General features: G+C 41.9%; 1 protein-coding gene across 3 annotated transcripts; it reads left to right on the forward strand.

The window, feature by feature from the left end:
* The first annotated feature begins 645 nt into the window (after positions 1-645).
* On the forward strand, positions 646-4,366 carry LOC115346996 (serine palmitoyltransferase small subunit B-like). 3 transcript variants are annotated; one of them, XM_030027775.2, is made up of 4 exons: positions 655-682; positions 967-1,045; positions 1,861-2,149; positions 3,449-4,366. In XM_030027775.2, exon 4 carries the CDS (start codon positions 3,481-3,483, stop codon positions 3,721-3,723), a length of 243 nt encoding a protein of 80 aa, XP_029883635.1. In that variant the 5' UTR covers positions 655-682; positions 967-1,045; positions 1,861-2,149; positions 3,449-3,480; the 3' UTR covers positions 3,724-4,366. The 3 variants fall into 3 exon arrangements, with proteins under 3 accessions (XP_029883636.1, XP_029883635.1, XP_029883634.1); XM_030027776.2 differs by having other exon boundaries at positions 646-1,045; positions 2,073-2,149; XM_030027774.2 differs by lacking the exon at positions 655-682 and having other exon boundaries at positions 1,029-2,149.
* Positions 4,367-12,224: the final 7,858 nt, after the last annotated feature.

The raw sequence follows: 12,224 nt of genomic DNA on the forward strand, positions 1-12,224 counted from the left end.
TCTGTTTCTTCCCTGTGTGGGGAAAAGTGTCTTAAAGCACATAGGCTACAACCGCCTTAAGAGGTAGACATTTCAGGCAAATCTTGTATTCTGCGTGGAGCTACACACATCTGATTACGAATTGTGAAAGGTATTCACGAGTTCTTATTTCCCCTTGGGGTAGAAGCTGGGAAAAGCAGCAGGAGTGGCTGCTCAGAAAGAGAGGAGAGGATGCCTGGGGGCTTTACATACCACCGTCCAAGATCTGCTTACAGCATTATGTTGGGAATGGATTCTGCTTACCCCAGCGTTTTATTTCTGTGAAATCGCCTGATCTTCTGCACTGCCACCTACCTCTTTTGCAATGGCTCTCAGCTGTCAGGTAAAAACTTTATGAAGCTGTTAGAATGAAAGCAAAGCCAGACAAGTCTCACTTTCTGCATTGTTTCAACTCGGGGAATTTGTTATTGAAAGAACTAGTGGAGAATTATTGAAAAGAATGAAAACATCTGTACAGTTTTGTGCACTTGAGAATGGCAGAAATACCAACCTGAGTTTTCCTGGCTTTTATGCAAATGTTTTTTGGAGATGATTCAGAGAGCACGGAGGTGACAGCCCTACCTTCAGCTGCCCTGGTAATCGGTGCTCTGCTGCCGCATCTTGCTAAAGGATTCAGAAGAGGCTGTTCTACCTCACAGGGAAGGTGAGTAACATGAAGCAGGGATTCTGGCCTGCCAAGAACATGGGCACTGTGGTAGTCAAATGTTGTTTCTCCCGTGTATATGTTGTTTCTCACCAACATCTTCATGGGAAAAAAAAACCCTAAACCCCTCCTCATCCTACCCCAGCCCTCCATACTCCATTGAAATACGTAGCTGAGAAAGTCTGGTTGAAAGTAGAAACTCTTGAGATAAGAATCCTGCAGCAGTACACCAGGGCAATTATATTTCACGTTTGATGAGTCCACTCTCTAAACCCCAACCTCAGTTATATCATCCAGATGTAGTAGTTCGTCCAGCTCGGGAGATGCACTCCTGTGGCAGACGCCTGGCTCTGCAGAAGAAAGGTAAGGCATGGGGCATATTGACTACTGCTGCCAGGGGCAGTGGTTTACTGTTTCTGAATTTTCTATGGAAAGTGGACGGTTTTTAAACAGAAAATTTTATTTTGTTGAAAACCATGGGGGAAAAAAAAAAGGTTGAGGGAGCAGGTCAGCATTTACTAATAGATCAGCTCAGGCTGTGTTTAGTAAGGAAGGGTTGAAAGAAGGTGAGGCTCAGATGCCTTAGACATTGCTTGTGGCATATTCTCCCAGAATGAAGCTGATTCATATTTGGAAATGATTTGACTGCAGGCAGATAGTTTAGAACATAATATATTATGCAGATTTCTACCAAATTTACTTGTCCAATTAGATCATTAAAATGCCTCAAGCATTGTGGCTTGGTTTTATTTTGTAGCATTTTTAAGAAAAACTCACCATCTTTTCCTTGTAGAAATCTTGTCCACATACTCTCTTCACCCTGGGGTTTCTGGATGAGGACGACTGAGGTGTGTATATGGGGCTGGGAGATACCGATGACTGGGAACTGTTTGAAAGTGGCATTAATCAAAGGTTGCAGGAGGTGGTGGCTTCACCAGAGACTTTCCTGTGACACATTAATTGAGCTACATTTTTGTGGCTACTTAACTCTGACACCATATTTTTGCATGGACATTAAATGGCACCTTGTAGGAACTTTGGCAGCCTGCATCGTAAAGTCCCACAGAAGCAGAGATCTTTTTTGAGATTTGAAACTAAGGCAGGCAATAATTGTAAACATTTTTTTGCTGATTGTCCTAAATAGTATTTCAGCCTTGTATGTTCCTCCCTACCTGCAGTTCTTCAACTTTGACTTTGTACAAATTATCAAATTAATGCTATCATGAGAGTGCGGTACTGAGCCAGATGATGGCTGTCCTTGTTGCATAATGCAGAGAGCTTCGGCCAGAGAAGTTTTTAGCAATAGTGAAGAAGGGCGGAGTATGGAGGACACACACTCTGTAATTGAGGATCAAAGCTAATTGTTTCTGCTTCTCAATCTGTACATGAGCTGTTCAGCTGCAAAAGGCAGAAGTGTGAGGAAGCATCTCTCATCTAGATACTTTGTCATCAGGGAGAAGTGAAGAGGTAAGTTCTACTTTTTGCAAAATCCATTTTTTGTAAGGAAAGTCTTTCCTCAAAGTAGCTTGGCAATATATTTGATGGTAAGAGGCTTAAGTATAACCTGGATTTAGTAAAAACTGCAAGAAATATACAGAAATGCGACAGATATAGCAAGGATATTGCTGAAAGTAGTTAATAATAATTCTCAACTACAGAAGCATTGCTTAATCTATCTCATCTGTTGGACAGAAAAGAGGTGCGGAAGCTATGGAAGTAAAGTGGAAAAGGTGAGGCAAATTTTTTCTAAAAACTTTAGGAAGGGCTTTTGTTCAGATAAAATCCCACTCTATATAGATCTGTGAAGTTGCATTTAATTTCTGTGGAATAAGTTTTTTTCCACAGATCTTGACACCACCAGAAGTTCTTAACTTTCCAATTAAAAAGAGGGGAATCACAGTTTTTGTTTTGTCTCCTCGCATTTGCCAAATGACAGGAAGCACCAGTAACTGAAATAGTCCTGTTTCCCCTTTACCTCTCCAGTTCTGTATTCTGGTGACTATATCACGTAACACTTAATAATTATTAGTGCTAATTTGAACACAAAGCTTTAAAATAAAGTTATGTGTTTTCATTCTGGCAACAGATCAATCTCTGTTGTAGAAGCAGCTGGATAATCTGTATATAGTTTCCTTTTATTGTAGTTCTGTATGTGTGGTATTCTGCATTCTCCCAGTTTGCATTCCAGCAGCATGAGACATAAAATTCAGTCTACAGTAGTAGAAATAAGACTTCTAGCCAAGTTCTACGTCAAAATCTATGAATGGTGAAGGAGAGAGGGTTTGAAATGCTTTTTGAATTACGCCGCTTCAACAGAGTCTTAAATAATCCCGTGCAAAGCGAAGTTATGAAAGTAGAGTTTGGCTTGGAGAACGGAATTGCAACAGTTGGGTAACCAATTTCTGGGAAACAGATATTGTGGAACCTCCTTGGTAAATAACAGTGCCCAGTACATAGTGGTCTAAATTGGACTGTGATGTTCAGAACTGAATGTAGGAAAGGAAAAAGGAATACAAATTAAGCCTTTTATGGCATAGAGTAAGAGAATGACTCATGCTAGTCTGTTACTATCTGATCATGTTTTATGCTTTAAAATGTATTTGCAGTCTTGGGTTTTTAGCTCTCTTGTGTTTTCAATACTAAAAATAGTCAGTACGCACAAACTGAGTAGCATGGAGCTGCTGCCCATACGATGTTTTTAGGTATCTTTGCCTTTTTCTTTTTTGTGAGGTTTCTATTTCTACTAACTATCCTTTATTGTAATAGGGAGGGCTTTCAGAAGTGGCACAAAGCTGAAGATGGATATTAAGAGCCTGAAGAACTATCTCTATTGGCTGTACTGCCAGTTTGAACTAATCACCTGCAGCTATCTCATGGAGCCCTGGGAAAAACTGCTTTTCTACACTTTCAACATTACTATGTTAGTTATGGTATTATACACTGCTTACATCTTTGTCCCTGTCCACATTAGCACGGCTTTTCAATTCTTCTTGCACTTACTTGGAAACCAACATGAAAATACTGTTTCTGTCGTGAAGTAACATTGGCAACCTGACACTGACTTTTGGATCAAAGAACTGTTTTTCTTAACGCTCTGTTTTTGTTTAGAAACAGGTTCAGGGTATGTGCAAACACTGTTTTATTCTGCAGTATCTCTTAATGTTCTTCTGTATTCCGGGACTCTCTGACAGCAAATTATTTTGCCAAAACAATTTCAATCAGGCCTTGTTTTTATTGTTTGACTGACTGCTTCTTAAAGAGCTTTCAATTTTAAAGACTGGCTGGAATTACAAAGCTGGGTTTGGTACAGAAACGACTGTGCTGTGTATTTTTTTATTCCAGGGAGATCTGCTTGGATATTGAGCAGTTTTCATCTTGAGAAATTATATGGCATACATTTGTTCTTGTCTGCCATAGCTTTGCTGATAGGAGAGATATGTGCACAAAAGGTTTTGCACGCTACACAACTATAAGCTGCTTCTCTAAGCTTGGTATGCATGTATTTATAGAATGATTTTATTATTTATTTAGTTCCCTCAATTATTTAATACAATGAATTACTTGACTGCTTCATCATCATTGTGCAAATAATGCAGTTAATTTATTAAAAATGTGGGGATTTAGTACCATGAAAATTTAGAATAAAATGATCATATTCTTGAACTTTATAAAAAGAGATAATTTTTATTTTATTTTTAGAAGACTGGTAAAGCATGCATATCATATACAGAACATGAAACTACATATTCAGTTGTGGTAGGGACATCTCAGTTGAAAACCAATAAAAACCCTACCTAAAATACGATGTCTGTCCTTTTTTCCTAAACCCATCATTCCCCCTCTTTTACCTCCTTTTATACTCTACCTGTTGAGTAGTGTCTGAAACATGAACTCTTGAGACTGCAGACTTTGTAAGTAATGCGCTGGTCACCCTGTAATTGGCTTTGTTTCCATGTTTTTTAAGCTTCAGCCTTAGAAACACGAGATGCCTGTGCTGCCAGCTTGCTACAGTGGACATGGACTGGAGCTGGCCAGGGATGAAGTCCCAATACAATTAACTTGGCAACTAGAATCGGTGTTCTGTGTCATCCCAGAAGAAGAGAGCAGTAGCAGGGCGCAGACAGGGTAACATAGGCGCAACTTTGCTCCCACCCACCCTGAAGTGAGTTTTCTTATATCTTTCCAGCATAGAGATGCTCCTAATATGTCCTCTCCCTCAAGAGAGTAAGATGCTATTAGTAAGCGGCAATCAAATGACTTACAAAATGAGATTTGGTCATAGACTGTGATAAAGTGAAGACACTAATTATGTTATTTGTCATCTCAACATGAGATTCAGTTACTTTCCAATTTATAATTAGGGGAAAATAAGATAGGATATGAAAATAGTTTATTCAGGAAAATGAAGGCAGCTGTGCTTAAACTTACAACTCTTTTGACAGTACCCAAGTAATCTCCAAGTTTGAAAAAAAGATCTTCTATTTAATGCTTTCAGATTAGAATCCAATTCTATGTTTTATTGAAGTAATTTAATGGCTAAATTAGTAAATATGTTACATTTGCTCCTATGTGAGAACTTTCATGCTCAGTATGTATACTGCACTTACTGCTTAGGGACAGAAGAGGAAAACATAGTATTTTAGTTATGTCAATTATTAGACTACTTAGGAAGATCACAATTTTGTTTCAAAACTGTCAGTCTATAATGTAGATACGTAAATACAGTATTTTGCACTATATGTGCTGGAGAGACGTGCACATACTGCATTGTATGCCTGCAAAGAAAGCTCAGTGGATAAGCCAGCCACCATAGCTATGTTTACACTAAATTATAGTAGAAGACTATACACGTACATCCCAAGTATTTGTTGACATTAAGGAATCTGACATCAGGCTGCAGAAGTAGGAACTCTAACCCTGGGCGTGTTTTTGTTTATTGCCGCCCTTTCCCGGTCTCTCCAGCCAAACCCACTTGGTGTTTGTTGTGGTCACCCGAAGGGCCTGGTGCCTCTTTTGCAACAGCCGGTGTAGGATCGTGTCTGTTGAGCTGCCCGGTTTGCATGCGGCAGTCCTTTGGCACGGACGGCTCCTCTGCGTCTGCCAGTGACAGCGATGCTGTTTCAGCTCTTTGTGCTGTTCCGCAGCAGCAAAGATCCTAGCTCAGCTGTGTGAATCGGAGAGAGCCAGGAAAGAACCAAAAAGCAAAGGCGGAATCAAGGGGCTAAGTGGCAGCTGAAAAAAAACCCCCAACGTCTTGATTAGTTTTACTCATCACAGTGTCTTCCCTGCCTGTCACCAAGGCTCTCATCTACAGAATTGGATTTAAAATATTACATGCAAACTCCATCTTGCAATTTCAGTTTCAAAACACTAACCTGCTTGGGCAGGTTCCCTATTGGAAGCTGCGCTCTGACCAGCAGCCCGAGGTGTTGAATTGATAGAATAAGGCCACGGCTCCAGATTTGCTCCTGTCAGGCCTGTGCATGCTCATCTGGCAAGGTAAATTTGATCAAGGCCAGGCACTGGTATAATTTGGTGTCTATCAAACTAGCCATGCACTTGATAACGTTTATCCCAGCTGTGTGAGAACAGACACTATCTGACATGGAACAAAGACTACTGTAACAGCCTGCTTCAACATTTTTCAAGATTTTTTGCAGCATTTGTACTAGTTTGTACAGACTGCACTGACTGGCCACAACGTTGGTTTTTGAAACCTGGTGATAGGCATTGCAAATCTAGACTTACTGTCACACGGCTGAAGCAGAGAGCATTTCAAGAGGAATAGGAAAAGGAATATTCCCTGCAATTCCTGCCTGCACACCCTTCTCTGAGTTCACCTGTACCAAGTTCAGTTCCCCATTACTTCTTGCTAGCATCGCCAGCATTTCCACCCCACTTTGCCCAAATTCCTTGCACAGCCAAGAAAAAGCAAAGTTTTTCGGACAAAATTTCTTGCATAGACAGGCCAGCCCGCAGCAGACAGTTTTTGCACAGAGACACTCGTAGAGTCTACATGAGTAGGATGTTGTTTGTTAGACACTGCGGTGGCTGCTTAATCTCAACGCTGTCAGTGGATCTGCTTGCTCAACAAGAGAATATAAAATCCTTAACGCCGATGCCTGCCGCACTAGATAGCTGCTAATTCCAGACGCCTGCTTTCCACTGTCCGTGTGGGCTGAGTGTTTGGGGGTGTGTGCATGGGAAAAGAGATGGCTGGTTGCAGTTGCTGTTTGCAGGGCTTTATTATCAATCAGATGCATGAACAAGAGGTGCTTGTTGCTATCTCCTAGGCCTGCTGACCACAGCGTACGCTTGCATATGCAGTATGCGCTGCTTAGTAACTTTCTGTCAATAAAGGACTTAATTCTAGTATTTGCAAACGTGGACTTGACACACAGTCTTAATTTGAGTGTTAGTTTCTGACCTATAAGCAGTCTGGTACTCTAACATCATTTCCACTCCCCACCTTTGTGAATAGATCTGACCTCCCGGTCCATGCGTTTCTACAGGGGAAGTTTATGTCACTGTGGTACTATACATTAAAAAGGATGGTGAGGGTGATGTGGAGCACCATTCAGATCACCATTTCACTTTTTAAAAGGAATCTCATATTTAAATTGCACAACTTACCAACGCTGGTTCAGCAAGAGTTGAACCTAAAGAGCAGAACAATAAACGTCTGCTAAAATCAAACTGCTGTTCACTATGAACTGTTTGATCTTTACAGTTATAATACATAATGGTAGATTCACAGCATCCTCATTATGAAGGTTTATTATTGTAGGAGTTTTACAGCTTATCTCTCACTACACTATAATCTGTATCTTATCGATCCAAATAGTTTAAACTTCCTAAAGGCAATGATGATGATTTGTTCACGTGGAACTTCACTCCCTCTGCTACTGATTACTTCTAACAGTTTTTAGAGGCCTAAGAGAAGTTCATGCTCCTTCTTGTTACTTTTATTATTCTGCTACTACGACGTATGCATTTTGTCTATGCTACTCTTTACATCTGAGCGTAATTTGAGTTCTTATCTTAGCTATTCATTATCTGACTTGAAAATCCTGTTTCTAAGATGAACTTGTCAGCACTTAATAGCTCTGCATCCCACAGAATGTATTCCTTGTCATCTTGCATATAGCTGTTTAGAGCAATGTTGAGTTTACAGCAGATCTGCTTCCTTTTACAAAGCTGACCTTAAATAACTCAGTCCTGCCTGGCTGAAACTTTCTGCCTAACTTTCCTGCTCAGCTGAAACTACTTCATGCAACAGCTTAGTTATAGTCGTCTCTGCTGCAGAAAATCACTTCTTCCTGTATCGGTGACCTTGCCAGTATACAGTGTAAATACTGTATAGAATAGTATTTACATAGAAGTTTTTCTAGATATTTTTCAGAGGGACGAAGGTAAGAATTTGCAAGTGTGAACGTTTGCTTCCCTGAGGAGGCTGGGACTTTGCCTCTTCCTCTCTGCAGCGCTTCTCACGCCGCAGCACCGGCAGCTTCTCACTCACCTTGCTGACTTCCATATGCTGAACTGCCCGCCCTGCCCGAGGAGCTGGAATGAGAAGCACAGCTGAGGGTACTACGGGGCGTCCTCTTACAGATCTTACAACTGCAAGAGTCTAAAACGTTGTCCCTTCTCATACAGCTGACTTGGTTTGAATTTATTTTTGTTTGTACAGAATGTATAAGAAAAAAACATTAACAAGTAACCTAGTATTTCAAAAAGATGTTTCTACAAAGGCAAGAGTTAACACTTTATGCATAATGGGATTATTCCTGTTTTGGTTTGAGGGCTACAGGAAATGCATGTAAGAATATTGCCCCTGTTTCAGCTTAGATACTTAATATGCGGTCCATCATCTCATAATGCAGGTTTTCCACTATTCATCTGCTGTTTAAAACTAGAGGCACTGGGGGTCCTAAGGTTTACCAGAAAATTACTCAGGGTACCTAAACAGGTACCACGTTGTCACTGGCTGTAACTGCTGCCTCGCTGAACAGAGGGAGACAGCTGAGCAGCTAAGGGTTTGCCTCCTGCTCATCCCACAAGTTCACAAATTCTGTTTGCCGGTCGGGTTGGCACAGACAGCCGAGGCTGGTATGTGGCTGCCTTAAAAGGAGGAGAGAAATCCAGAAGCCTAATGGCTATGGCATTCACGTAAGACAGAAAGGACTCGCATACCATCTCCTTTTGACATGCATTGAACCTGTAACCATCATCAAATTCCCAATACGAGATGTGCCAGAGTGAGGCTCTCCACATCCCTCCTACTGACAGTGCTCCTCTTTAAGGATACGTCAGGCAGGAAAATAGATGATGAGCCTGTAGGTGCTTGAGCATTCAACGAGCATGTGATTTCTGACCTTGCTCAAATCCTTTTGTAATCAGCACATAAAAAAACCCCCACAACACATTTAGTAGGTGAATTTGTGATCCACCTCACACCACAGCTTGGGGTTCAGGCCACTAGGCAGCCATCTAAAAGGAGAGATGTGATGCCTTTGCCCGTCAGAGGAAGAATTTGTTCCCAAAGCTCTCACCTTCTAAGACAGTGCAGGCAAAAGGGCTGCCCCGACCTGCTTACCTCCCCACCGTACAATCGGTGCGTAGCTTCCCATCTCTAAACCTGAAATGTCTGCCAATACTTCCCCGAGGAGCCCGATTAAAACACCAGGTCCACGCGGTGCACAAAGACTGGAAGTCACTTAGCAAGTCCTCTCCCATCCCCTGGGGCAGCGGGCACGTTTGGGCTGGGAAGGGGAGTCTGAGGAGCACGCCGGGTACAAGCCAACACCCAGCCGCAGTCAGAGCATCATCCCAGGCTGGCGGTGGATCCCAGCTCTTCCCTCAGATCTAGTCTGGAGGGGCACACGCTTGGTTAGAGACAAATGAAACCACTGCACGTTGCATGTGGAGGCTAGAGAGTGTCACCCAGCAAATTAAAATGCACTGTTGAGAAGCACCTGTATCTTTTAGAAAGCTGGTTAAGTTCAAATCAAACACCAACAAAATCCCCCAGAGTATTTATATCCTGTAACAAGTTTTTCCATTTGAAAGACTTATGTGAGGATACCCAGGGCTGCTTTCACTTACACAGCCATGCATGGCTAATTGCATAATGAAGTGATGCATTAAAGGTCATTAACACTCAGACTTGACTTTTGGTTATTTTGTTAGATTATATTAGAAACTTACATTAAAAGAATTTGTTTTCGTGATTAAATAATCTTGTATGTATCTCGCATTCTGTTGGAGTGCAGGGAATTGCATATGAGCTCAACTGCATCAGGTATTACTGACCTATTGTTTGGGTACGTAACACAGTGCTCTAAGTTTCTTACTGGACGCTACCTGTCAGTGACACCTATAGAAGCTTTATGCCTATATTACAGGAAGTGATAGTAAAAAGCCAAATCAAACTTAGAGAAAACCTGGAGTAGCTACAAATACCCAAACTTTCACAAAACATTTTAACTCCAGCTGACCTCGTTACAGAGTGGGAAAGCCACAGCAACAGGAATCCTTCCAAGAGACTGTGTCAGGCTGAAGATCACAGGCTTTGGGAAAGAGCAAATTCAGGCAACGAGGAAAGTGCAGTAAGCGAGTGAGCTATATATGGAGTTCAGAGGTTGCCAAGGTTAAAAGGCAGCTGTCTCAACATGGTCACAATTTGGACAGAAGAGAATTCCTTTTAAATCCTACTTGGAGTGTACGCATCCTTGTGTTGGATCTGAGTCTTGGGCAATACCAGCCACCTGCTAGGCCGGGGAGTTTAGCACACGGGTACTGGAACAGGCACCGAAGCCCCGAGATGCTGGAAGGCCGAGGAGCAGCTGCCTCCGAGAGTCAGCTGAAGAGCGGCCTGAGTGCGATTCCTCTCATCGGTGCTCGTACGAGCACTGCCACCGGGCTGGCTCCGCCATCTCCCTTCTCAGCGTGGCAGCTTCTGCAGATCCTCTGCTTTGGGACTAACTCTCCGCGTGTGCTGCGCTGGGAACCTGCACGCCTACCTCCGACCAACGCTTCCATCAGGGGACCTCAGATCCAGACAGCGCAACACAGAGTGCTTGAACACCTCTGCTCCTCGGGGGACTCAGGGCTCCTAAAGGACCTAATTCTGGATTATTTTCAATATGATCATTCACCTTTTAAGGAAAAGTCTAAAACAAACCTAAGAGCTTCAAACAACGACTTTGTTTTCTCTTCTGCTCCATTCATACTGGCTTAAACCTGTCAAGCTTTCACACATTAGCATAAATTCATTTCAGCAGAGATATAAAGGGCTGCAATTTTTAACCCGTATCTCAGATCCGCCCTCCAAAAAGGTATGAATCGAAAAAGACCTACATTAATAACAAAGGCATTAAATCATAATCGTTACAGTCCATGCAGCACGAAGTCTCATCATGCTACGTGGTATACAACCAACCGGCCAAATAATTTACAGCTTAAATAGTTCCTTCTTTCTTACAAAAATTTTTGCTGAGCACAGATTATTTTAAAATAGCTTTTCAAGTCCTTTCTGTGCTTGGCACACCTGAAACATTTTCTTAGTTGATGTGAAAAGGTACATTAGTTGTGGATTTGTGTCATACATAATTGTTTCATTTTATAAAGCTGAATATTCAAATTACACAAAGGCACTTCTCTCTCTTGATGATTATGCTTTGTTTTGCATCATGGAACTGAGATCCTGACAAGTTTTAAACTTCATCTCCTGTTTCTTATGTGTCTTAACCAGGTTCCCATCCTAAGCTTCCGATGAAGGTGAAGTACAGAAAACATCGGTAAATTCTGAAGGCAGTAATATTCTTTGCTACACAATTATGTTCTGGAATGAGCTACAGCAAACATTGCCAAACCTCCTCTGAAACCCAACACATGAGTCTCACCCCTATATTTAACTGTTCTGGAGAGTGCAGCTAAAATAAGTGGCCCTGGCAAAGCGTACGTAGAGACGAATCTGTCGGCAGAAGGTGCGATTTGCCAGGAATAAGTCCTTTAACATCAAGCTCAAAGCAGCTTTTGTCTTATTTTTCCTTAGGTTGGTGTTACGTCATTTTAAACTTAAGTGAAAATATTAGGAACTACATCGGCATAAACAAGTTTTTCAGAGTTTATAGCCATCTTTTCTTTGTAGCAGCTGAACAGATTGCTTTTGGGGCCATTACCATGAAGGAATAGTGACATCAGGTGGACTATCACATTAATCACAGGCACATCTCAATTCTTCTACAGCAACTTCTACAGAAGAAAGGGCAGGCGCCTGCCACTGCAGATGCCTCCCGACCGACATGAGGCCCGTGCCTCTCACCAAGACGTCGCAGCCTTTCAAGCAAAGTGTATTTGGTCATTCCTAGAAAGATCCTTACAACACGCCCGGCACTGTGTGTTCCATCCTGAGCACGTTTCAGTTACAAAAAGAAAAAGGAATTTGCCTGACAGTACTTGCCCACATTGGATTCTCAGCGATTTGACTGCAGGCAGTGTCTCCACAATGGAACGTACGCTATCACTGTTTGCAAGGGTC

This window comes from Aquila chrysaetos, chromosome 10 (genome assembly GCF_900496995.4).
Source record: "Aquila chrysaetos chrysaetos chromosome 10, bAquChr1.4, whole genome shotgun sequence".
In the NCBI taxonomy this organism is placed as follows: Eukaryota; Metazoa; Chordata; class Aves; order Accipitriformes; family Accipitridae; genus Aquila; species Aquila chrysaetos.